Here is a 26,990-nt window from a genome sequence, read left to right as displayed (position 1 = left end):
TTGATCCATTTAATACTTTACTATGGACAAGATTTCAAACTTTTGTACACCACAAAGCAGCTTGATGTATATACTGCAACATCGTTGCCAAAGATAGATAATGAATATCATGCTCTTTTCAGGTCTGTGAGATGATTTCCTAGTGGAAGCAAGTCAACAAATTATATATTGTTGAGACGATTTCCTAGTGGAAGTAAGTCAACAAATTATATTGTATTGTTCCTGTAATGGTAGTTGTATATCATAACTGAGAATTATTGCAGATTCTGATGGCAGTGGTCATTCAAGACAAAAAGACTTACATTAAAAATGCACACAAAATAAACTTTTTTTGGATTGGTAATTATTACAATTTCTGAAACATGCCCATTGTTAATTAACTGAATTAGACTATTTATACACATTTATAATGTTAAACCATAAACACTGAATTCTTTCAGAAAACAGACAATTTCAATGCACACCATGGCAATGTCGAAGACTCACATGACATGTAACCTTAGGTTTACAGCATCATTTTGGTAAATTTACAACATTTCAGATCTACAATGCTGATTGGAAAATTACAACAAAACAAATTTTGAAGTGTTTCGGTTTAGCAATTTGTTTATAATGTTCCATATCATCAATCAAGGTCTTGCTAAGCTCGAGATAAGTCTGTTGAACCGATACAATAAATAATAAATTACATTGATTTAGGATATATGATATTGAGGAATATTCTTTAAAAATAACACGGATTTGCCTACATTTAAAAAAATAATTTAGAACCAAAAGAAACTGCCTTTCCAGATTACATTTCACATTTTATAAAAAAAAAAACACATTTAAGGATTTCAAATTGTATGCAATGAAGAGTTAGCCAAATCTAAATGCTTCACAATGCAATTTTTAAATTAATCTAGCACTTGTGCCAATCCTAGCCAATCAGAATCTCACAGGTCACAGGCTGACAAGTAAACAAGTAGGAAAGAAAATGAATTCTGAGTTTTGGCCTTCACCACTTTGTAGTAATTCACTTTGACTCAAGAGACAAACAAGATTCGTCCACCATTAGCATAATCCAGAGGAGTAATCCTCCTCCTCCTCTTCTACACCATCAGGCTGCTTTTGTGCCAAGTCGCCTGTTTCTTGTTGCACAGGCGATTTCTTTTTTGCTCCTCCTCCAGGAACTCTCAAGCACAGAGAGAGTTTGGCATACTAGGAAGATAGATTAAATAATATCAAATATCTATAAAAAATGCAATTTACCTGAAAGTGAAACACCTACTAAACAGAACTTGTAAAACCTAATTTGAAGATTATATTTAATGTTAAAATGTTGTTTGATGAGAAAATTAATACCCTAGAAATGATTTTCCACAACCATAAGTGCAACAGAGGGCTTTGCAGGGTAGATGCAAAGAATTAAGTAGAAAATGGGGTGGAGAAAGGAGGTGTCAGAGTCACACTTTCAGAATTTAAAAAGTTTTTTTCCTCAAATATCCTTTAGAATTTTCTACGGAAGAACATCAGATACTTTGTTGTTTTATATACAGATGCCTGAAATCTACTTTCAAACTTTTTAAATTTAAAGGGATTTTGTGCACACACTGGTGTGAGCGCCACAGATGTACAGTGGCAACAAGCGACCTCACTTAATATAGGTAAACTTATCACAAGGAAATTTATTTGTATACCGTATTTTCATTTTAAAGTAATTTTAAACATTAATTTTTTTTTGTAGTGGAAAAATTGTTTATATTTTTTGTCATGTTGACTCTATTTTTCTTTAAAGCTGCTCATTTTGATAAATTAAGCATGCTGCATTTGCTAATAAATAAACTATCAACATTTACCCATTCATCTCCTCTTTATTTTTTCTTAAATTTTAATTTAAAAGTACTGCCTGAGAATCAAGAAAATCTGAAAACCCAGACCAACCCAATACCCAAACACCGAACAATCCAGATTTTAGGACCTGTACTGTGTTATATTGCTGGATATTAAAGGGAATCTGGATCTTGTATAATTTTGGTTACCATCTTGTCAAATGGTGCAGCAACCTTATGAGGTCTTATGGTCTCCTCTTCCTAGATCTTACATTCTTAATATTGATACTTAAGAAATTTAACTTACATCATTATCCATGTACTTGAAGAGTGCAGAATTACAAATAGCAAAAACTTGGTCCTGATCTTGTTGATCAAATCCTTCCAGCAGTTGCTCCAAGGCAATGCAATCCTCACTACCATTGAATCCAGGTATACTGTTACCAAGAAAGGGCAGATCAGAAATCACACCTGTTATTTTTGCATCAAGCTAAATTTGGGGAAGCAGAGGAAATTGTACACTAGGATTCATCTTCTTTAGCAATTTCCAGGATGCCACACATACATATATATATAATTGACTTAACACTATTATAAGCTTGTGTCTCCGCTATAAACCTTCTGTTAAAAACCCCACAATTAAAAGATTTTGGCTTTAACCCTTTGTACTCCGTATCCCTGTTTTCAGGGACTACCGACAAGAATATATACTCGTTTTCCCAGACTGGTTTTATACCCAACCACCTGATGATTTGTACTATAGTTTACCCATGGACCCAGTCTGAAGTATATATAATGAAAGGTTAAAAATTGCTGGGTGAAGGTTTCAAATTTTTAAAAGATGACACAACTGCAAACAATGGCACACCATAAAATTTGAAAATACCCGAACAAAATCACTTCAAGTACTATGAATTCATACTGACCTCACATTCAGTTTTTAGCCAGAAATAAAAGAAAAGCTACAAAACATTTTTTTTTTTTAAAAAGACAAATATTAAGTTTTTTTCCCCTCATGAAATTTCCCCGTTATGGGCCCAAAGGACCCCAAAACCCAGCAGCAACAGATATTCACCAAGACAAATGGTTACTTAAACAAAAGTTACTTTTAATTATCATTAAACATAAATACAGGATCAAACTTTAACTTATTACTATTTAACTTAACCCCCTTCTAATTCTAAGTGCATGTGTATGTAATGTGTGTGTGTAAGTTCAGAAAAGTTCTTTGGTTCACAGTCCAATCTCACTTCTCAATCCTCCAGTTTCACTGGTTGCAGGCAATTTTTATACTGTGCACAGAATTTAACATTTATGAATTTCACAAGGCCTTGGTGCTTGAAAGGTAAATGGTTACCGCTCAGGAAGGTTCTTGTTGGTTTTCAGAGAGATTTGTTGCTCGTTGGACACACAAACTGATTCCTTCTGATCAGCCACATCAGTGTCTTGCAGAAGAAACATGCCCCCTCAGGGTTTTCCAGATGATAATCTCTTTCTTTCAGGTCACCAGAGTTCCTTTTCTGTTTCCCTTATCTCAGGTGAAACATTATACAGCCAGCCATCTCCTCTCTTGTATGCTCCACAAGAGCTTTGAACAGGCTGAACTTAAAACTCACATTCTGTCTTCAAAAATGGAGTTTTAAACAAGCTTCCAAAAGCCACTGGAGAAAACCAGCATTCAGTCTCTTTCTCTGTCACATTCAGAAAAACCCGTTTGTCCCTCTCTGCTTACAAAACCACACGACTTTCCTAGAACAGCAAACTGCATTCAGACAGAATGTGGCACCAGACCCAATCTTCTGAGTCCATTCATCTGTTGCTTTCCAAAACAATAATCCATTACTCCACAGCAGTGGTGGCCAAACCATGGCTCATGAGCTACACGCAGCTCTTTGACCTTTAATATGTGGCTCGGGTAAAATTCAAATATTCTACAAATTTCGATCCTCCTCGCCCACCTGACACATGCTGCTAGTCTCCACCCCCCGCCCCACCCGCCTCGCGCTGTCGGTCTCTCGCCCGCCCGACTCACGCTGCCGGTCTCTCCCTAGCCTGCTCGACTCGCGCTGCCGGCCTCTCTCTAGCCCACCCGATTTTGTAAGGTGGAAATCTGATTAAAATATCTAATTTTTTGGTTTACTTTTTTTTTACATATTTGTGTCTTTGTGTTTACTGAAACTAATACAAATTAACAATTTAAAAACGGCAAGGATGAATAAACAATAAATGTAACGAAAAAAACCTGTGTGTGAATTTTGTTCATGTCCTGTGGCTCTCAAGCATCTGAGCTTTATTGCTTATGGCTCTTACATTAAGCAAGTTTGGCCACCCCTGCTCCACAACATGTCCAATTAACACCTACTTGTGAAGTCCTTCAGCAAAGCAATTTCCATTGTCTTTACAAAGGCACTAGAAGCCTGGTCTGCCTGGCTTAAGCAGAGTTCTGGCATTTTAAATGAGATGGGTTTTTAAGTGTTTGTATTTGTTTGTGACCTACACTAAAAAAAGCCCCACAATTTATCTCCTTTTAAAAATATAGCAATCTATCACACCCATAAGGTGCTACTATTAATGCCTTAAAATGGGAGAGATCACAATTTAAGTAGACAGTAGTATTACTGCACTATCTGGATACAAGGTTTAGAACATGTAAAATTGTGTGCATACATACATTCACACAATTTTATTCCCACTAAGACTCATCCAGAAAGTAATGAGTCATGGGATAAATGGAAAATTGGCTGTATGGATAAATAATTGGCTTGTAGGAAGAAAGCAGAGTGGTCGTAGTAGTGGAAGGAAGGTATTCTTCCTGGAGGTCAGTGACTAGTGGAGTGCCACAGTGATCTGCTCTGGGACCCCTGCTCAGTGACTTGGATCAAGAGGCGGAAGGGTGGGTCAGTAAAGTTTGCGGATGACACAAAGGTTGGAGGGGATGCGAATGAAGCTGAAAGTTGTCGAAGGTTACAAGAGGATAATAGACAGGATACAGAGTTGGGCAGAAAAATGGCAGATGGATTTCAATCTGGATAAATGTGAGGTGATGCATTTTGGAAGAACAAAGGCTGAGTACAGGATTAATGGTTGGTTACAGAGGGACCTTGAGGTGCAAATCCATACATCCATCAAGATCACGTCACAGGTTGATAGGGATAGTTAAAAAGGATAGATTATGGGGGTTAAGTGTAGGTCCCTTCACAAACAGACATCAACATTTCACAAAAGACATCTCATTTGAAATGCAAGAGCTATGCATAAGCAGAGACTTTACGTCCATAGTGACCTTACAGAAACTTATAAGAATGCCTATGGACACTTCACAAGTAGGACTGATGTAATGGAATAAATGGACTATTGTCTTTAAAACAACAAATGGCCAGGCTCAGAACTGAGTCTGGTTGCAGTTTGCTGATCTAAGAGAGGTCATGTGGATTTTGCCAACGGAGAGAGAAAAATCAACATGATTCTTTAGGGAGAGAGGGAGAAAAGTCAGTTCTATAGTTGCTTTTGAGGCTGCAACATGGCAAGCTGGCAGGCTTGTTGAAAACCCCATTTTGAAGACAGGTTGTGAGTTCCGAGTTCAGCCTGTTTAAAACCCTTGTGGTCCTTACAAGAGGAAATGGCTGGCTAGAGTGTTTCTCTGAAATAAGGGAAACAAGAGGAACTCTGTGGCGACCTGGAAGAAGAGGTTATCATTTGGAAAACCCACGATGGGTAAAGTTTCTTCAGCAAGACACGGAAGTGGCTGATCAGAGGAAATCAGTTTGTGTGTCCAAAGAGCAACAAATCTCTCTCTGAAACCCACAAGAACCTTCCTGAGTGGTAGCCATTGACCTTTAAGCATCAGAGCCTGGTGAAAATTCATAAATGTTAAATTCTGTGCACAGGATAAGAATTGCCCGATACCAGTGAACTTGGAGAAGCGAATGATTGGACTATCAAAGCAAAGAACTTTCCTGAACATATACACATTACATAAACATGTGGCTAGAATCAGAAGGGCATTAATAGTAAAAAGTTAAAGTTTGATTTTTTAAAAATGTTTAAATAAAATTAAAAGCAACTTTTGTTTAAGTAGCCGTTGTCCTGGTGAATTTCTATTGCTGCTGGGTTTTGGGGTCCTCTGGGCCCATACCACACCAAAGAAGAAGATTTGTCAGTGCTTACCTGTAACTTTCACGAACACATTTGTCTGCAGCAACGTAGTCATTCCTATGGAGGTGAACTAACACCTGTGCAATGGTTTTCTGAAGCAAACAGTGGTAATATTGTGAATATTTCTGAAATGTACACTTGAAAACTCTGGTCATAAATCATTTACACCAGCCATTCTCAACTTTTTATTTGCCTTGGCCCCCTTAGGAATCTGCTCAAGTTTATGTGCCCCCTTCCCTGTGAAGCAGTCAAGTTTAGATTTTTTTTTGTACTTGTGTACTGACTACACAAAAAGCAAAATATATTTTATAATTTCAATCCCTTAAATGTGCTGTGGTCAACAGGGAGGCTGTATGAGGCCCATTGACAATGGCTGATCTACACAGCAAGTGCCAAAAGCTTTCTGTTGAGCTATGGTTGAGAGAATGGTTAAGTTGCTGCACTTGTTTTCAGAGGGTCTGGAGAAAGATTCACATCACACTATGACAGAGAATTTTACATTTAATTAACACGTTCTTGCATAAAAAAAAATACCATCTGTAAGGTCACCATGAATACACTACATTATAATTACTCTCTTTTATAAAGTCTGCTGAACATAGCCAATCCCATATGAATACAGAACCCGAGCGATATAGTTGATTCTTAAGTGCTTCCTAAATGGCTTGGCAGATAATCAGAACAAAAAATAATTCGAGATGGACATCTTCTGAATGAATCAATCCTTCTGTTCTCCAAAGTTGATCACATGTACCTTTCAACAACAAATACGATTGGACCTTCTGTTAATGGAGTAATTTATTTTGAGGACAAAGTTTAAAATAAAGTTAAGTAGATCTGTTCGGAAAAGTTCACAGGGATGCAAACAGAATTAGCTTGGGTAGAGAACTTGGTTGGCACAGAGAATTGGGCTGCTGTAAAACACCATGAACGTGTTTCAAAATAAACCATGCGCTAAGTTAAACTTTGATGAGTCACTAAATTGAAGAAGTCAGTGATGAAAACAAAATCAATGTTATTCTGTATTTCTGAATGGCTAAGGCTGATGGGCAAGCATTTCATTTACCTCAACAAGTGAATTTTATCTCATGCTTTGTTGATTTATGGCAGAAAAAAATTCTCATTCATTTATTTGTTATCAACATCAATGAAGAAACATCGTTGTACTGAAAAATCAGACCTATTTGGTATATCGTGCTCCGCCATACATTTAGTTACTATCCACTGCTTTCTTGCTATATTTATTTTGACCAACTTCATTTTTTGAAGTTTACTGTCGATCTTGCATAATATGCAGTTCATGTAGAATATCCTAGACCCCCATTTTCTTCCACAAAATAATTGCAGTCAAGAAATGCTCCACTGATTTTATTTTGCATGTGCTTTCATGGATATAGTCAGAAATGTATCCAAATAAAAGTAACATTAATAAATTGGAGGGTGGTGTTTGAATAAGTTTTCCCTCCATACAGTGGAGTTTGGAGCCCTGAGTACTGATCTCAGAGACACCCAAAATTCTGAAAGGGCTTGATGAAGTAGATGCTGCAAGTCCAATCCAGAACTGAAACAGAGAACATAACAGCACAGTATAGCCCACAATGTAGACCTATGCAAACCTATTCCACAAAAATCTAATCCTTTCCTGCTTCACCACTTTACTTTTCTTACATTCATGTGCCTACCTAAGATTTTTTTGAATGTCTTTATTTTACCAACCTCCACCACTATCCATGGCAATGCATTCCAGGCACCCACCACTCTCTGTGTAGAAAAACTTACTTCTAAACCTTCCTCTGCTCATCTTAAATGGATGTCCACTGGTATTTGTATTGGTGATCCTTGGAAAAGGTGCAGAGTGCCTACCCTATCCCAGCCCCTCTTAATCTTGTACACCTCTATTAAATCACCTCTCATCTTTTGCAGCTCTACTAGGCAACAGTGTTTCAGGGACAAAGGGACAGTTATTCAGGAGGTTGCAATTTTCAGGAATTCTCTACTATTCAGCTATTGATGGCCAGTTGTTGAACATATTACAAGGTCAAAATAGATTTTTGGAAAGTAGTTAAAAAGATAAACAAAGCATACGTCAATCCAGATTTAATGCACACAAGTGTGAGGTAATTCACTTTGGGAAATCAAATTCTGCTCGGAAATGGACTTGATGAACAGGTTCTTCAGCAATTTTACAGAATAGCAAAGGAGGTTTGAAGGCCCACATGCCTCATGTTCTTATGAATATTTTTTTTTTAATTTCAGGGATATAGCACTGTAACAGGCCTTTTCAGCCTAAATAACCTACAAACCCCATATGTTATTTTGGAGAGCAAGAGGAAATCCACCCGGTTATGGGGAGAATGTACACACTCCTTACAGACATCACTGGATTCGAATCCGGGTCAGTGGCGCAGTGATCGTGTTGCGCTGACCGCTACACTAACCATGCTACCTTACGGGTTTTCAGAGCAGTAGATATATTATAACTAGAGGACACAGAGAAATATTGATATTTAAATGCATCTCTTTTCGTGCTACTGATGGGGTTTGAAACAATATTTCACTGAGATCATAGAATGCTCAATTCAGGCCCAGCACATCAAACATTTTACTGCCATGTCCCACATACACGCTGAAGTTTGTTATATATATAAAAAAATAAAAATTAAAATTAAAAATTAAAAAAAATCTAAAAAGTGCAAAGCATAAATAAATTGCTTTGTAATTAATTTTATCATTTCAGATCTTCCTTCAACTAATTAGGAAATGGTTTCAGATTTCCAAAAACACCAAATGTTTATTTCAGTGTATTTTAAAAGGAATTTTAAGGAATTGTGCTCTAAATTCTAACCAGCTTACCCAAGTCTGCAAAGCAGTGAATGCAATTCAATATTTTATGTAATTAATTGAAATCTTTCAATTTTCTAGATGAAAATCAAGATCCAATTGAGGGGTGGGGAGGGAAAATAGATGACCATTCTTTAGAATTTTGGACAAATTCATTACTACATAGTTTGTGAAAGAAGATGACAAGATTAAAATAATAAAATATCTTAGTCTCAACAGATTATTTAATTACCTTAAAACATGTCGGATAATTCTCAATTTCCTTATAAATGTTCTTTTCTTTCTGAAGAGATATTGCAGCTTCATCAAGCCTTAAAATCAAAAATCAAATTTAGTAACACCTTTAAAACATTTAAAAGCGCATAACTTACTATATTACAAAGAGCATTAAATATATTTGAGAGAGTTGGATAGATTTTTGGATAGTAAGGGCTATAGAGAAAAGGCAGGTGGATGGAGAAGTCCACGACCAGATCAGCCATTTCTCTTGAATGGCAGAGCAGGCTTGACAGGTCAACTCCTATTTTTTATGTTCTTATTTACATATAAATGACCCTGTGACATAGCTTTGCAAAACCTTCAGTTCTTTCCACGATCAATAGCTGTGTATCTGAAAATACCAGCAAGCACAAATATTCTATTCTTCATTCATACATTTCTTTTATATTTAATTTATATTTTATATTTAATTAAAGGGAGTCACTAAACCTCACCATTATTGTCAACAGAAAATTAATGCTTCACTTTTCCTCACACCGTTGGGCATAAATTACAAACATTACACGCAAGTACAAAAAATTGAAGTTTCACACTAGGCCACACAACTTATGCCCCCAAACATTATAGAAGGCGTCAGTGTGGGTTAGTGCAACACCGTACAGCACCAGCGACAGAAACTCAAATCCTACATTGTCTATACATTCTCTCAATGTCTGCGTGGGTTTCCTCCGGGTACACCGTTTTCCTCCCATCCTACAAAATCTACTGAGTTTGTAGGTTAATTGGGCAGCATGGGCTGAAAGCACCTGATATTGTGCTGTGTGTCTAAATGTAAGCATTACAATGAAATCAATGAACTGCTGGAGAAACTCAGCAGGCCAGACAGCATCCATGGGTAGAAATGGTCAATGTTTCATTTTGGACCTTTTACTGAGACCAAATTTCCAACCAGAAACATTGACTATTTTCCTGCTGCCTAACCTGCCAAGTTTATTCAGCAGTTTCACTGATCAAAATTTCAGTCTGTTTCTTTATCAAAATTACCAGTATGTCTGGCAGTTTCCATACAAACCTCCACATGAAATGGTATGCATTACAGAAGTGGTTCCAAACCCATTTCTTTTCACTCACATACCACTTTAAGTATTCCCTATGCCATAGGAGCTCTGTGATTAATAAGGGATTGCTGAAGGCGGTATGTGGGTGGAAAAAGGTTGCGAACCACTGCATTAGAGATTTTTAAAAATGTGAATGATGTTCCAGAGTATCTGGACTCAAGAAAATCAATTTGATCAGAAGAATGCTGCAGTTAACACCCAGGTTAAGGAAAATACTGCTGATATGGAGTCAGAGAGATGCAGCATGGAAACAGGTTTGAGCCAACCACCAATTACCCATCTACATTCCTCCAGGATCCACCATTTATCTACAACTGCAGACAACTTACATGCCAATCAACCAATCCATGCAGGAAGTGGAAAGGAAACAGGAAGACTCGGAGAATATGCACTTTTTTTTCATTTAATTATCCCTAGATAATTTGCTTTTTCTGCCAATGGTCTACATAACTGCAAATAACAAAATACACAAAAGTGATACAGGTCATTCAACCCAACCAATCTTTGCTCCTTCTTTATAATCCATTCAAGCTGCATCACTGCACATTTAGTATAACACTCACATGGGATAAGCAATGGGATAGATAATGATGGATCCATTCTGCTGCTTGAACTTGCCACCCACACATTCTGCCCACCTACATGATATGAATACTGAAGGTGTGACAATGCTAATCCTCCAAATCTTGGAATTCTTCGATAAGATGATAAGACAGTGATTGGCTCTCAGGCAGTAGATTCTTAGAACTCGCCCCTCTAAAGTCCAGTAGCTTTTAGGTGTGGGATAATCATGCATATAAAATTAAAGTTGAAACACTAATAATCATTTTTTAAATTTTAATAACAATATAAATACAACAAATGGAATCATTACTTCAAGGTCAAATGAATGGGGTCTAACCAAACGGAAGAACTAAATTGGCAAGTTCTGTGGCAAATCTATTTTTGAGTGCACAAGAGGCACTGATTGCCGAGGAGATGGCTGACAGTTCTTTATGGAACTGCTGCCCTCAAGTATTCATCATCCAAGCCAGAATAGGGAGGCCTGGTTAGTGTAGCAGTTAGCGCAACGCTATTATAAGGCAAGCGATTGGTACCAGGATTTGAATCTCGCACTGGATGTAAGGAGTTTGTACTTTCTCTCCACCTGTGTGGGTTTCCTCCGGGTGCTCTGGTCTCCTTCCACCTTTCAAAATGTAGGTCAATTGGGTGTGACTGGGTGGCATGGGCTTGTGGGCTGAAAGGACCTGTTACCACACTGCACGACTAAATTTAATAAATGCATAATTAAAATCATATCCTTTTCTGTCCCCCTTCAAAATAAGTCAGGAAAAACAAAAATGTTACATGAATATTCTTCTCTTTATGTTTGCTTTTGCCAGACAAACAGAGTATTGGAAAGGTTTCATACCTCCGAGCTCTGACAAGCAGCCTTGAAACTTTTCCTAGCAGCTCAGCAGACTGACGCAAACGGTCTTCATTCTATCAAATTTAAAAATCCATCATGTTACGAAATCAAATCAAATATTTTTCACCAATTCTGTACAGAAGCAAATCATTTTTCTGAACAGAATTACTATTGATAAACTCAGATTTTCCCAGGTTACAAGACCCTTCCTTTTCCAGGGATACAGCCATGGCATTCTGTGATCAGACCGTGACCACACCACAATTCTTGGTTTCATCTGCTGTTTCTGAACAGTTGGCCACACCGTACCTATTCTCTGGTCCCCAGCACGACATACCATTGTTGTTTGCTTGCACCTTTAACCACTCAAAGCAAAATGCTTGAGATGTAGTTTCTCTTCCCAGGAATTGCATTAGATTGATTGCGGCAGAGAAAAAAATCAGTCGACCCACTGAATCCATGCAGGCCCTTAATTGGGGTATTTTGTTCAGGCCTCTTCTCTCCACAGCCTTACAAATAATCCTCAAAATCCTATTCAATTCCCCTTTGAAGATTCCATCTGTTTATGTAACCCTCATAAGCAGTGAATTTCATGGAAGTAAACTTTGCAATGTGGAAATTTAGGAAGATTCACAAGATTGCTGGATTATCGGTTCAAGTATCCCCACAATAACTCCTTTGCACATGCCAAGTATTCCATCTGATTCAGCCATCTGGTTAAATTCTCCAAGCCCAATGGCAAGGTTTTGACAGCATTTGGAACCTTCAAAAGCAGTCCCTGTGAACTGTGCAAATAATTAGTAATTATTACTTAATTCAGACAGTTGGTCTTTACTTTTTGCTCCAAATAAAAGCAAAATAAAACAGAGCCAACTTTTTTTTTTAAATCCATAACTTACTTCAAACACTGAAGCAGCCTGTTGGTAAAGGTCAACAGCTTTTTCCAAGTTAACATTTTCTATCAGTCTGAAACAGAACAAAAACATTTTCACTTATTGTCCTCTATAAAATACATCCCAAGGTTAGTTCTGTGGCACTGTACTTTTATCACTCGAGACAGTCCGGAGGAAAAGGAGTTAAAGTTACATACAAGGGAGAACTGTAAAAAAGAGATAAGAACTAGGTGGGGACTGACAACAAGATGAGAAAATTAGAAGCAAAATATTCATAATCAGGGTGGATAAATAAATTTGGTTTGCAGTAATTTTCAAATCATGTCAAGGACTTGAAGATGGAACATCGAAATCTACTGCATAGTACAGGCTCTTTGGCCCAGTGTTGTACTGACCAAATCACCTACTCTAACAGCTGTCTTGAATTTCCCTACTGCATCACCCTCTATTTTTCTCAGCTCCATGTACTTATCTAATAGTCTCGTGAAAGATGCTATTGTATCTGCCTCCACTGGCACTGCTGACAGCACATTCCATGCACCATCACACTGTGTGAAAAATTTACCTCTTCCCTGCCCCCTATACGTATTCCCAAGGACATTTTAAAACTATGCTGCCCTCATGGAAGCCATTTCAGCCCAGGGAAAAGCCTTTGGCCATCCACATGATCAATGCCTCTCATTATTGTGTACACCTCTATCAGGTTGTCCGAAGGATAAAAGATCAAGTTCACTCAACCTATTCTTATACAGCATCTTGTAATTATCCTCTGCACCCACTCTATAGCATCCACATCCTTTCTGTAACAGAACAGAATCCAATATTCCAAGTGAGGTCTAAGGACTTGTATAGCTGCAGCATTACCTCACAGCTCTTGATCTCGACCCCACGATTAACGAAAGCCAACACACCCTACACCGTTTTAAAGACTAACAATCTGTGCAGCAGCGTTTACTATGGACACGGACCCCAAGATCTCAGTGTTCATCCACACTACTCAGAGTCCTCCATTTAACATATCTTTAAATTTGACCTAACAAAATGAATCACCACACTTTTATGGGTTAAAGTCCATCTGCTTCTTCACAGCGCATGACATCAAACACTCCTCTGGCAACTCTCAAGACAGTCCACACCACCACCAACCTCTGTGGCATCTGCAAAGTACTAACCTGCCCTACCATTTCCTCATCCAAATCAAACAGATGAATTGGCTGCACATGGGATCTCATATTAGCGAACCAATGAGCATTACGTAAAATAATATACTCAACATTGGTGAACATTTTTCATTTTGGGACTTAATACAGAAGCTGAAAGTTGAAGGGCTTAATTGCTAAAATGTCAAAGGACTTACTTTCCAGCACGGTCTAGCGCCATGGCAGCAGTGTCAGGTGTTCCATTCTCCACAAACATCATGCTGGCTTTCTCAATGAGCTGAACTGCTTCAGGCAACTTCTGCATTTCCTATTTTAAAACATTCTGTTATACACATGTTTCATTAGGCATCTGCCATTATCATAGGAGAGCAGAGTTTAAATATCAATATACACAATATACACAGTAGAGTACAAATTGTAAATTAATAGTGAGAACACAGCAATAATTGTGAAGGGAGATTCCTCACATTTAAATAACTACCTACAAAGGAATCTTAGTGATATTGAAGCAGATTCACAAATTCTATTGTTCTAAATTCATGACTATTAATTATCTCCATAATTAAATGTCATAATCCATGTCATAAAGGACATTAATTTTATTTAATAAAAAATTTAAAACAAAAAGGACATTAATAACCATAAGGTAAAAAATAATAAAGCTTTACCATTTAATGGTAAGCCTTTCCCAACCTTTCTGGGCATTCACTAAAATTTTTACCATCATTTCCAGATACAATAATTCATGGAGCAAGTAGAGAACAGATCGTTCCATCCATTAATTTAAATTAATATCAGACAACATGATCAGGCAAAAAGACTGATCACAGACATCAAAACAGTTAACGACTATTCTTTCAGCTTTCACACAATTACCATTCCATGCTAATTGCTTAAAGGATTATCACCTTTGGGCAAGCAGGAATAAACAATAAGCATAACCAATATGTTTTTTATAGAATAAGTAGTTCTCAAATTGATGGATAATCTGAATATGAAGATGTTACCCAAGATTATTCAGTTACATTACTGATAATGAACCAGAGAAAGGAACACCAGCATATTTCACGAAATGGTAAAAATTCAAAATATCTGGTGATATTTTCAAAGTCCACTAGCACCGCATGCTTAGATTTTCATTGTCAGGCAAAGGAGAGGAGAGTTTTAAAAAAAAATTAAGACCAAGCACAGCAGATATTGGAAAGCCAAAATATAAAAATGATGAGAATATTGGGCAGGAAAAAAAATCCCAGTTCTGATGAAACATGAGTGATCTTAAACATCAAACATTAATTCTGTTTCTTTCTCCACAGAAAATTTCCAACATTGTGTTTTCAATTTGAAGGAAATGACAGGCTCTGGAAGTGAAGAGTTCTAAGTGGAAAATTTAAGAATTGTTTGATGACCATCTCTTGCATTCCATAAAGTTTATTCCAAAGAGCTCTGTGGTAATCAACTTTTATTTAGTAAACATGTAACATACTTTGGATAGCTTGATACATGAACCTAACCACCACCCCACCCCCCCCCCTCGCCCCATTTGAACCAGGATGCGAGGGGATACAGAGGGCTTTCTGAGTGTCAAAGGTTTGGATCTGGAGCTCGGGTTGCCAGTGAAGGCTGTGGAGCACTGAAGGCAAATCCATGGACACACAGTAACTTTGTGGGGGCGGGAGGGAAAAACTCCTTTGCTTCTCTTTCTCTGACTGTAAGGGGCACAGGACAATAGGCCTAATGGCTTGCCTTACAGTAGGCTAAAGGAAATTTTGTGTACTATCACATTGCCAGTTTTATTACATGACCATAAAAGAACCTTGAATTCACATACACAAATGCAATCTGAAAATTCAAAATGAAAGGAAACTAGTTTATGCTAATAAAATTGTACTCTCAAAAATCTTGCATTACGAAGCTGCATATTATTTGAGATAAAATAAGCATTCTTACCACTTTGTTTAAAAATATTTTCCTTGATCAAATATTTGATTTAAAATATCTTTTTTTTTAATTTAAAATAACCAAGGGACCCACCTTCAGCATCATTCCAGCCTGTTCATAAGCTCTGTGGAGAAGATGAGACAAATCATATCCTAGAGATATACAATTTACTCAGTGCAAACTGACTTTTACATGAAGGGAGGGAGTAATTTAACAAGGTGGCTAAAGAAAGCCAATCCAGTTACATTGCATTAATTTTCCCAAAAGCAGACAAGAACTTTTCCCTAATGATTTTATTCAATTTCCTGATTAAACAGAATAATTTTTTAAAAGGAATAAAAGCCTCCAAAATGTTTACTTTTTATGACTTTTAATCGGCCACTGAGAATTTGCACAAATTTCCCACATTGAAGGAGGTGCAAAAAGGTCAAGACAGAACTTAGCAGCTAATTTCCATCCGACGTTTTTTCCTGCAGGAGCCCTGGACTATTTTGCAGGCCACCTGCAGTCTAAACTGAACTGCAGGCTGTCCACAACAGTACGAAATGAATAGGATGTACACGATGACATCATTTAACCAGGGAACTCCCTCAGTCTTGCTCGTCACATGTCATCCAAAAAATCGTCTGTCTCCGGAAGGGGTCTTAGGGCTGGGGGTGTGTGGGATGATCACTTTGTCACCTGAGCTATTTCAGCCAACCACATCAGGAAACAGAGAGTAAAGCACACAAGACGTGCAGCAGCATTAGGAACAATTGACAATTAGAGGGTCAAATTGGGGCTTTGCAAAGTGAAGATCGCTACTGCCGAAGATCGGCTGCTGGTTCAGCTGAGACCCTTGGAACTGGGGAGGCTGGCTGTTCAACAGTGAGACAGCAGCTGGTCTCCTGACCTATGAGACAGGAAGTGAGGAGGGAGTAATTGCTGGAATTGGCAGTGGAATGACAGTGTAGGAAAGAGCCATTTGGCCCATTGATACAGCGCTAGCTCTCATTAATCTTGCATTATTCTCCCACATACCAGCACACCAGCTGAAATTTATATTAACGAATTATCTTTGACCAATGGCATCATGAAGAAAGCCTCTACTTCCTCAGGCATTTGCGGAGGAGCTAGTGGAGTTGTTCAAGTGAACCGGTACGGACTTGAAGGGCCGACATGGCCTGTTTCCGTGCTGTAAACGGTTATATGGTTATATATATCTTAATTAACCAGAGAGGGAGGAAACTCGCATAGTTCATAGGCACACGCACTTATCACTGATGACCTCATCCTTTGGAAGCAACTACTACCAGCTCCATCTAAAAGCCTGTGGGATGAAGTCATCACATGCCTACATGGTTGGAGGGTTCCCAATTGGACAATACCTGGAAAGAAAATTCTGGAAATGACATTAATGGAGTGAAAGGACTACCGAAGTGCTCATTATGCACAGTTAATGGAAAATATCAGGATACATTTTGATGAGGTACCAGATAGACAAAGGATGTGCATATATTTCAGAAGGCAACTAACAAAGTTAGTTAGGCCTATGGAATAGTCTCATTGGCTGCTTAGATTAAAAAGAAATATACTGAAGGATTGCAGTAAACTATAATTTTCTGACTAGATGATGATCAACGGTGCTTTCTCCTCAGAAGCCATTGGATTATTCAAAAAAGGAACCTTTGGAGTGTGTTTGATTTGGATGCGTTGACATCAAATTTTGAAATTATTAATACCTGGAGATAGTGTACAGCAGTACAAGAAGACACAAGAGAGCTGTAGATTGGGCAGCTAAAGCGATGAAATTTTGATTGATAAGTGTGAAGTGCTGCATTTTGGTAGAAAGGATAACAACCAGATGCTACAGACAAAATAGCAGAGCTCTTCAGGAACTGAATCTAGGTGCACTTGACCTTTCTAAATAGCAGCACTTGGAGACAGTGTGGTTAGTAAGGCAAACAAGATTCTGAAGAGTGAAAAAGGAGCAATCTTATGTCAAATCTTTATAATTCAGTGGTTATGGCACTTTTGTGCATACGTTTCAGGTCACCGTATTTGAGCAAGAGAGATTTACCTGAAAGGTTCCAAGGATGAGATTCCATGTTAATAAATTTTGAATTATTTGGCATGCGTCGTGGATGTACGCACATTAATTTCCTTTGTGCGCTGGTTGCAAAATGTGTGGGCACATGCCCAGCTTTGAGGGAACAGTGGTCATGGTGCCTTTTTTTGTACTTGCTCCCCTAATGTTAAAACCTGGCCACACCCCTGGATGCCTCGTGTTGGGAACGTGTTGTAGGTGACGTTAATTGTGGAGGAAATATATTGAATGCGAAGGCTGGTGGGATGGTATTTGAGGACAAGGTGAATCCTGTCCTTGTTGCAGAGGGGGCCAGGGCACATGTGCAGGAAATTGAGGATATATGGGTAAGGGCTGAGTGGATGGTGATAGAGGAGAAGCCATGCTTTTCTGGAGCGGGATTGAAGCAGGAAGTTTATTTGCATTTAAGGAAAGACTGGATAATTACAAGGAGGGGAGAGAATTAGAGGGGTATGGACCAGATGCTGGTCAGTGGGACTAGGAGGGTGGGGATATGTTCCGGCATGGACTAGTAGGGCCAAACTGGCCTGTTCTGTGCTGCATATGGTTATATATGGAATAAAGGTTATTGGACTATTCACAGAAGTGGTCAAGACAGGTATGGACAGTTCAAAGGTCAAATTGATTTACGATAGGCTAGCATTGTACAAATAGCCTCCTTGTAAAGATTCCATCATTTTCTTTTTGGAATGTGACAGAATTTAACTGTTCTACAATTCATTATACCCGATATCCAAACAAGAGGTTAGTTATGAATAACTGAGCTTGTCTTGAATACAGCATTTGACCAACTGTGGTATCAAAGTTCTCGAGCAAAATTGAAATCAATATGGATGAGAGGAGAATCTCTTGTGCCAAAAATCAACCTAATAAAGTAGTTGGCTGCAGTTATGGAAGACAATCATCACAGAATTTCCTGTGAAAATACTTTGGGCCAAACAATCACTAACCTTTGCTTCAATTCACAATTCTTTAGATGGCAAAGGACTCGTGCTCCCTAGAGAGGATTCATAGTTGGCAACTCAAGCCCAAAACAAAGACAATCTCCAACAGGACAATCCAACCACTTCACTTCGGCAATCATCTAGTACCACAACATTAACATATTGACCATCAACCAGACACTGCATTAAGCTATCCGCCTGAATAAAGGTTACAACAGCAGTCAGAAACTGACTGCATATTTTGTGGTAACTTGTTCACCTCCCTCTGTCCCCAAAATCTTTGCATCTCAACTATCATCTGGAAAATTGTGATGAGAAATTTAACAAGACATTCTCCATTTGCTTCAAATTAATTTGTGGCTCCAACATGACTTAAGAACCAATGGTTTAGACTAGAGAAGGTGTGGCTGCAGAAGGTGTGGGAGCATTGGAGGCAAATCTTTGGACACTCGATAACTCTGATGGGGGCGGTGGGGGGGGGGGGGGAAAGGAAGACTCTCTTTTGCTTCTCTTTCTCCGATTGTTGAGGCGCCCACCAATTTCTGCTGATGGAGAATCTGTCTGCCTTATAGCAAACTAAAGCAAATTTTGTGTAATATTACATCCGTTTTATTACACAACAAAATAAATCTTGAAGAACTTAAAACAGTTATTTTGACCAAATGTCATTCTATTCATCACCATACATTTTTTTAAAAAATAATCATTGCTGGAACACAATGGCATCAATGTCTACAATCTACTCAATGAACTGTAGCAAACCCCAACATCTCTGTTACAATTTTCAAGTTTGGGCAATTATAACATCTGGAAAGTAGATAGTTATAGCAGAACACCATCACCCATGGCACCTCTTCAAGTCGCATACCACCCTTACTTGAAACAGTGTCACCTTCCCTTCCTTGTCACTGTATCAAAACTACCTTCCTGTCAACACTGTGGAGAACTTCCACCACACACAAAAAAAATTCAGCATCTCAGAACCATTTTTCCAACACTACCTACGTCTCATGAGGGAACAGAGTCAATGAAGTGCAAATGAAATTCCTGGCAAATGTGAGGTTTGCAAGTATAAACAAAGTCAAACAGACCTCTTTTGGACATTGATAATTTTACCAATGGCAACAAATTCAAGCAAGATGCAAAACAAAGGATCAGATTTGAAATTATTTAGAAAGCACTGGATCACTTACACGTGCTTATGTGCAAGTCTGCGTTACACTGAAAATACACTCAAATTTACTTACTTAGCAGCATGGAAGAAACTAGATTGAATAAGGAGTTAAGGAAGACTTATACAGGTAAAGATACAGGCATTTTACAGATACAATATGCTGAACGACCAAAGGATCTGCTCACACTAAACATCCGAGACTTGATTGCACAAAGCAATATTTTTTTATTGACTTCTCCTGCATATGCATTATTTGTCTGTGTGTTGTATCTGGTTGTAAGTCTGCATGTTTTTGCACCAATCTCTCCTCATAGGCTAACCCCCTCATCTCTGCTCTGCCTCCAAAGGTACTTCCTCAAGTGAGGCATTTATTTTCTTCCCCCAAGGTCAACACCCTAGTGCCAACCTCCTTCTTGCCTTGCAGCCTTGGCAAACAGAAACAAAACCCTTCCAATTACTTTGCAATGCCGAGATGGGAGGACCCTGAAGAAAATTCAACAAATTATGTATACAATCGAAGTATTCACATTCATTGACAATCTAGAGGTCTTTAAAAACTAAATCTCATGGTATTTTAGTAAGAAATACTTCAAAATATATTGGCGGGAAAAAAAAAAATCAAGAAATTTGTTTTCTTCAAGGAGCTGGCAAGGAGTTTATCACTTGATAAAGGATACGCTCTATTGTTCCGATGCGACTCTGCCTCTTTTAGGTAGGCCTCCTTAGCTTGATCATACTGCTTTGCATTTTTGAATGCAATAGCTACACCAAAACAGATACAAGAGTTACATACTGAAGAACAAAACTCCTACATTATTCTGGTACATTGTGGAGAGATAGTACAAGCTAACCAAAACATTGTACACAAACAATTCATTTAATCAACCCTTCTAACATGCACCTCAACAACCCTAGATAACTACGGGTACCTCTTGCAGAATTCACTTACAGCTTACAATCGGTTGAAACAAAGGAGGAAGAAAAAAATTTGAAATGGGAGAAGATTACAAGCTAATCTCAGTCAATTCTTCACACAGAGAGTGGTGGGAGCGTGGAACAAGCTGCCAGCTGCAGTGATGAATGCAGGCTCAATTTTAACATTTAAGAAGAATTTGGACAAGTACATGGATGGGAGGGGTACGGAGGGCTATGGACTAAGTGCAGGTCAGTGGGACTAGGCAGAAAAATAGTTCAGCACAGACTAGAAGGGCTGAACGGCCTATTTCTGTGCTGTAAATGTTCTATGATTCTAATTCTGAGGCAATGCTAAACAACCTTTAAGTTATCTCGCAGACTCTGCAGGAGACTAACTTCTCTGTGCTCTCCATGTTTAGCAAGCTCACTTTTACTTTGGTCATTTTTGTTTACATTTTAGTGTTTTAAGTCTGTCTGCTGGATTCAGCAAATAACTGGGAAAACTACCAGATGTTATTGGAATGAACAAAAAAAGTAGGGAAATGAATCTTCAATTATGAGGTATGAATGAGGTAGGGAACTCAGAGAATTGGCTTTCTTGTTGAAAGAAAGATGCTAACAGCATTGGAAATAGTAACGAGGCACGCACTCTTCAATTGTGAAGTGGCATAAATATTCAAAAATATGCTGGATGGAGCTTCCATCCAAATATCGCATTCAAATATTAGCAGAGCCAATTTTATTAGAACATTTTGGTTTAAGATGTTTTTCAATTAAAAACCTACCTTTAATAGAAACAATTCCAAAATGTTAATATCAAGTCCAAGAAGCAAGCATTTAAGCTTATGGAAAATATATTTCCAAGAAAAGCACGCGACTTTCACTGGATAATTATTGTCACATAATATTGGAAAGGATTCCATTTTAGACAAAAATCAGAAGCTCCACACTTCAATACAAGGTGTGAGATAGTTTTCCCTTACCTGCCTTTGCATATTCAGATGCTGCGCTGTCATAATCAGGTTTCCATTTTAAAAAGCCTGTTTTCAGACTAGAAATAAAACAAAAATTGCATTAATATCATTTCACAGCAATAGGAGCTCCTTGAAATGAAGAGAAAAGTCAGGAAGACATGTTTCAGCTCGAATACTTACAGAATTGGCTTCCTTGTTCAAGAAAACACATTACATGTTCTGTACTAATAAATGACAAAGATCTTGAATCTTCAAGCTATCGCATTGGAAGCACTATTGAGATTTGCACCCTTCAACTGTTAAATGGCACCATTATTCAAAAAAATGCTGAATTGTGTTTTTTCATCACGATACAGTATTTCCATTCATTCAGAGAAAAAAAATGGCAGCACTGTGGAGACTTGACTCAGAGCTCCCCCTCGAGGGTCAAAACGCCCAGTTCAACTGGCATCAGCTCTGCACAGGCTTTAAATGTGCTGTTGAAGGAGCCGACTGTAGTTCATTTTAAAATTCTGCGATCATGGTGTCTGAACCCAAGATGGCAGCGGCCACAAGGGGTTGCAGACTCTGGGGACTGGTTCAGTTCATCAGAAAACAGGGTGATCACTGCCACCCTTCGTTTGAGAGGGCGAAGCAGAGGAGACAACCCACAGGACAATGACCATGGTGGTGGACCAGACAGGGCCTCTGAGGCTGAAGAACAAACAGGCGATGAGTTATTGGTGACTCGAGGCAAGGAATGCAACCAGACTGCAAACTGCGGGATACTGGCTGAAGTGGGGAACCAAATATTGGCACCGAGATGCGTGTGGGTGAGATGGTGTCAGAGGTTTGGATCTGGGGCTCGGGTTGCTGATGGTTTGGACTGAAGGCTGTAGCTGCAGGAGCGCTTGAGGCAAATTCACAGACACACAGCAACTCGGGGATGGGGTGGTGGGGGGGGGGGGGGGGAAGAACTCTCTTTTGCTTCTCTGTCTCTGACTATAAAGGGCACTGGGCAATTTCTGCTGATAGCAAATTTTTCTCTGCCTGACAGAAGACAGATGGAAAAGTTGTGTAATATTGCATGTCCTGTTTTATTACAGGACAATAAAAGAATCGTAAACCTTCAACAATATCAACTCTCATTTTTTGAGAACATTTTCTATTCGACAAAAGTCGCAAAACCTAATCCTTTGATACATCTTAAAGATCAGAATTTGAGTAACATTATTTCAAAATTTGCAGATGATACCAAACTTGGGATAATGTAAAGGGAAAAACAACTTCAGAAGGACATGAACAAATCAACGAGCAAACATTGACCAAAGAATGACGAAAACCATAGAGACATAGAGACAGATCAAGGGAAAGGGCAAAGATATGGAAGATGAAACAAATAATTTGGAAAAATCCAAGGATATCCACCCTCATAAGAAAAAGTGGAAAAACATTCTAAATGGCAACGAATTGAAAAGCTTGATGTTCAGTTGGGGTCTAGATATTCTGGTACATGAATCACTAAAAATTAATGTGCTAGTAGAGCAAACAATTAAAACCAATGCTGACTTTTATGCTGGAGGATTTGACTTACTTTAGTTATGCCTTTAAAATACATTTAAAATATGGCTCACAGATCTGGTTTTGATAGAGCCTGTTAGCAATTTAGACTCACCCAATTAATTCCTGGGATGACAGTTTTGTCATAAAATGAGCAATAATCCACACCATGATCTATCCTGGGGCCATCATATTGATGGAATCATAAAGAAGGCTCACCGGCGGCTAGATTTTGTTAGACTTGCAAATTTCTACAGGTGTATCATGGGTCCTCTACCGGCATCACCTACGGCTCTTAGAACGCTTCCACCAGCGTTGTCTCCGCTCCATCCTCAACATTCATTGGAGCGACTTCATCCCTAACGTCGAAGTACTCGAGATGGCAGAGGCCGACAGCATCGAATCCACGCTGCTGAAGACCCAACTGCGCTGGGTCTCCAGAATGGAGGACTATCGCCTTCCCAAGATCGTGTTATATGGCGAGCTCTCCACTGGCCACCATGACAGAGGTGCACCAAAGAAGAGGTACACCAAAGAAGAGGTACAAGGACTGCCTAAAGAAATTTCTTGGTGCCTGCCCCATTGACCACCGCCAGTGGGCTGATATCGCCTCCAACCGGGCATCTTGGCGCCTCACAGTTCGGCGGGCAGCAACCTCCTTTAAAGACGACCGCAGAGCCCACCTCACTGACAAAACACAAAGGAGAAAAAACCCAACACCCAAACCCAACCCACCAATTTTCCCTTGCAACTGCTGCAACCATGTCTGCCTGTCCCGCATCGGACTTGTCAGCCACAAAAGAGCCTGCAGCTGACGTGGACATTACCCCTCCATAAATCTTCGTCCGCGAAGCCAAGCCAAAGATTGCGGAGGGTATTGAGGTTGGTTGCATCACCATCTGGTATGGAGGTGCCAAGGCCCAGGACGGGAGAAGGCTGCACAGGGTTGGAGACTCAGCAAGGGCCATTCATCTTCACTCCATGAAAGAGGCAGTGTCTCAAGAAAGCAGCCTCCAACATCAAGGACATTCACCACTCAGGCCATGCCCTTTTCTCACTGCTAACAACTGGAAGGAGATGCACGAGGCTGAAGTTTCACACACAAAGTTATAAAAACAGCTTCTTCCACTTGGCCATCAGATTTCTGAACAAGCAATGAACCTACAGACACTTGCTTATGCTTTTCCCTTTTTTTCTGCAATATTCATTTTTAAATATTGTATTTAAAGAACTAAGTTTATAGAAATTTTTCACCTGCCACAAAACAATTTATGACAATAAAACCAATTCTCACCAGGACTGTATTCTTAACTTTATCATTAAAAAAAACCCAGAAAACGTTTCAGCTTCTTTCTCTTGTACTCTCCCACCTGTAGCTCTTACCTGTTAGCCTGTAGTCCTCCAGCAACACCCCCCACCCAAACCACTCATTTATCGAGGCATCTGCCTGATTTTCAAAACTCATGGTGAGGGTTTTACTTCTTATGTGGCGTGACCTGTTGAGTTTCTGCATGAGACACCCTAGATTTTCTTGTTTATCATCAATGAGGTAATTGAATATGCACCATAGATGAAAGACATTTGAGGGTGCAAGTTGAGACTCCATTTAAAAAACACAATGTGATCTTTGGCTTTTGATATGGTAAACCTTGATGATACTAGTTGGACTGGAGGACCATCGCCTTCCCAAGATCGTGTTATATGGCGAGCTCTCCACTGGCCACCAAGACAGAGGTGCACCAAAGAAGAAGTACAAGGACTGCCTAAAGAAATCTCTTGGTGCCTGCCACATTGACCACCGCCAGTGGGCTGATAACGCCTCAAACCGTGCATCTTGGCGCCTCACAGTTTGGCGGGCAGCAACCTCCTTTGAAGAAGACCGCAGAGCCCACCTCACTGACAAAAGGCAAAGGAGGAAAAACCCAACACCCAACCCCAACCCACCAATTTTCCCTTGCAACCGCTGCAACCGTGTCTGCCTGTTCCGCATCGGACTTGTCAGCCACAAACGAGCCTGCAGCTGACGTGGACTTTACCCCTCCATAAATCTTTGTCCGCGAAGCCAAGCCAAAGAAAAAGAAAAGTAATACCACAGCAGCTGACTAATTCCTGCCATCCAATACGCCCCAAAGTGCAGGTTGAAGGTGCAACACTGCATTTTCCCTCCTTTTCCCCTTTATTATAGGCCAGTGGTTCTCAATTTTTCACCCACTCACATAGCACCTCTGCCATAGTAAGAGATTGAATGGGAAGGGGGGGGAGAATTGAGAGCCACTGGTATAAACAGTCGCAGAGGTTCATGGGAGTTGTAGTGCCTGGAGCCCGCAGTGACGCGTCCACTGGACTCCAGCCCCCATCATGCACCGCGCAGAGGAGCGGAAAGGCCGGTGTCTCCGTGATGAAAATCGCCTGAGTTCGCCCAGAACAGCGATCACCCAACTGCGGACAAAGGTTTACCATTTCTCGGCTTCCGCTATGTGTTCCAAGGCCTCGTTTATCTTTTGCGCCATCCGTCTCCCTCCTGTCCGGGCTTTACACCCGTTTAAAAACAAAATGGACCGCGGAATGCCCCGTCCTCACCGCGCGCCCCAGCCGCCGCTTGGGCTGGACAATAGCGCTGAAGAGCGCTCGACGCAGCCAAGTGGAAATAATTGATGAGCCGAGGCTGGAGTGCGCAGGCGCAAGCCCCAGCCAACCCGGGGAACGGCGCAGGCGCCCTTCTCCCGGCAGCCCCTTCCGCCGCGCAGGCGCGCTGTGGTTCCCGACGCAGAGTGGGGTGCCTGTATCCGCGCAGGCGCACTTCCACCTGCCGGGGCTGCTTCCTGTCACTTGGGGCTGGTCTGCAACCAGGGCACTGTTTGCACTCTCTCCTGATAGTTTTTAAAGGCAGTTATTGCATCAAAGAATAACATATCGACTGGGACACAATGTAGTGTTTTTTTGACTTATTTTGGTACAAGGACTGCCTAAAGAAATCTCTTGGTGCCTGCCACATTGACCACCGCCAGTGGGCTGATATCGCCTCAAACCGTGCATCTTGGCGCCTCACAGTTTGGCGGGCAGCAACCTCCTTTGAAGAAGACCGCAGAGCCCACCTCACTGACAAAAGGCAAAGGAGGAAAAACCCAACACCCAACCCCAACCAACCAATTTTCCCCTGCAACCGCTGCAACCGTGTCTGCCTGTCCCGCATCGGACTGGTCAGCCACCAACGAGCCTGCAGCTGACGTGAACTTTTTACCCCCTCCATAAATCTTCGTCCGCGAAGCCAAGCCAAAGAGAAAGAGGATGCATTTATTGTTTTAGAACATAATAAATGGGAAGACCTTACACTGATCAATGTTTGTGCCAGACCCTTGCCCACTCACTTAACCAGCCTTGATAACTCGACCGACTTTCTGTGTCCACTCAATTTATAGTCACCAGCAAACTTAGATAGACCACTCTCCTCCAAATCATTTAAACTCAACATTAGTAAAACACAAAAGTCTGCAGGCGCCGTGATTGAAGGGCTCAGGCCCGAAGCGTCAGTTACGTACCTTTATCTTTGCCACATAAAGTACTCTGACCTGCTGAGTTTCTCGAGTGTGAGGGATACTGGAATGTTAGGAGTCCAGAGATACTGGAAGCAAGTGCCAATTAAGAATAAAGTATTATGGGTTAACTTAAGGTGAAGGGATACTGGAATGTTAGGAGTCAAGCAAGTGCCAATTAAGAATAAAGTATTATGGGTTAACTTAAGGTGAAGGGATACTGGAATGTGAGGAGTCAAGCAAGTGCTCATTAGAGATGAAGTATTATGGGTTATATCAGGG

At 39.9% G+C, this 26,990-nt stretch overlaps 1 protein-coding gene and 1 long non-coding RNA gene across 3 annotated transcripts in view; one reads left to right on the top strand and one right to left on the bottom strand.

Moving 5' to 3' along the window:
* On the bottom strand, positions 1 to 25,886 carry napgb (N-ethylmaleimide-sensitive factor attachment protein, gamma b). Its single transcript, XM_069922420.1, has 12 exons — positions 25,633 to 25,886; positions 21,646 to 21,713; positions 20,425 to 20,509; positions 19,821 to 19,838; positions 15,637 to 15,667; positions 13,803 to 13,912; positions 12,452 to 12,518; positions 11,556 to 11,626; positions 9,040 to 9,118; positions 5,979 to 6,058; positions 2,119 to 2,248; positions 1 to 1,200 (listed from the first exon to the last, which is right to left on the bottom strand). Exons 1-12 carry the CDS (start codon positions 25,683 to 25,685, stop codon positions 1,054 to 1,056), a joined length of 939 nt encoding a protein of 312 aa, XP_069778521.1. The 5' UTR covers positions 25,686 to 25,886; the 3' UTR covers positions 1 to 1,053.
* Positions 25,531 to 26,990, top strand: part of LOC138755793 (uncharacterized) — an 85,387-nt gene continuing 83,927 nt past the window's right edge. For both annotated transcript variants that reach the window (XR_011352562.1, XR_011352561.1), the window contains exon 1: positions 25,531 to 25,626. This is a non-coding gene — a long non-coding RNA (uncharacterized lncRNA). The remainder of the gene's footprint in view (positions 25,627 to 26,990) is intronic.

Source organism: Narcine bancroftii, chromosome 2 (assembly GCF_036971445.1).
Source record: "Narcine bancroftii isolate sNarBan1 chromosome 2, sNarBan1.hap1, whole genome shotgun sequence".
Lineage (NCBI taxonomy): Eukaryota > Metazoa > Chordata > Chondrichthyes > Torpediniformes > Narcinidae > Narcine > Narcine bancroftii.
Note: the sequence above shows the minus strand (reverse complement) of the source record. Positions and strands in the feature narration are given on the sequence as shown.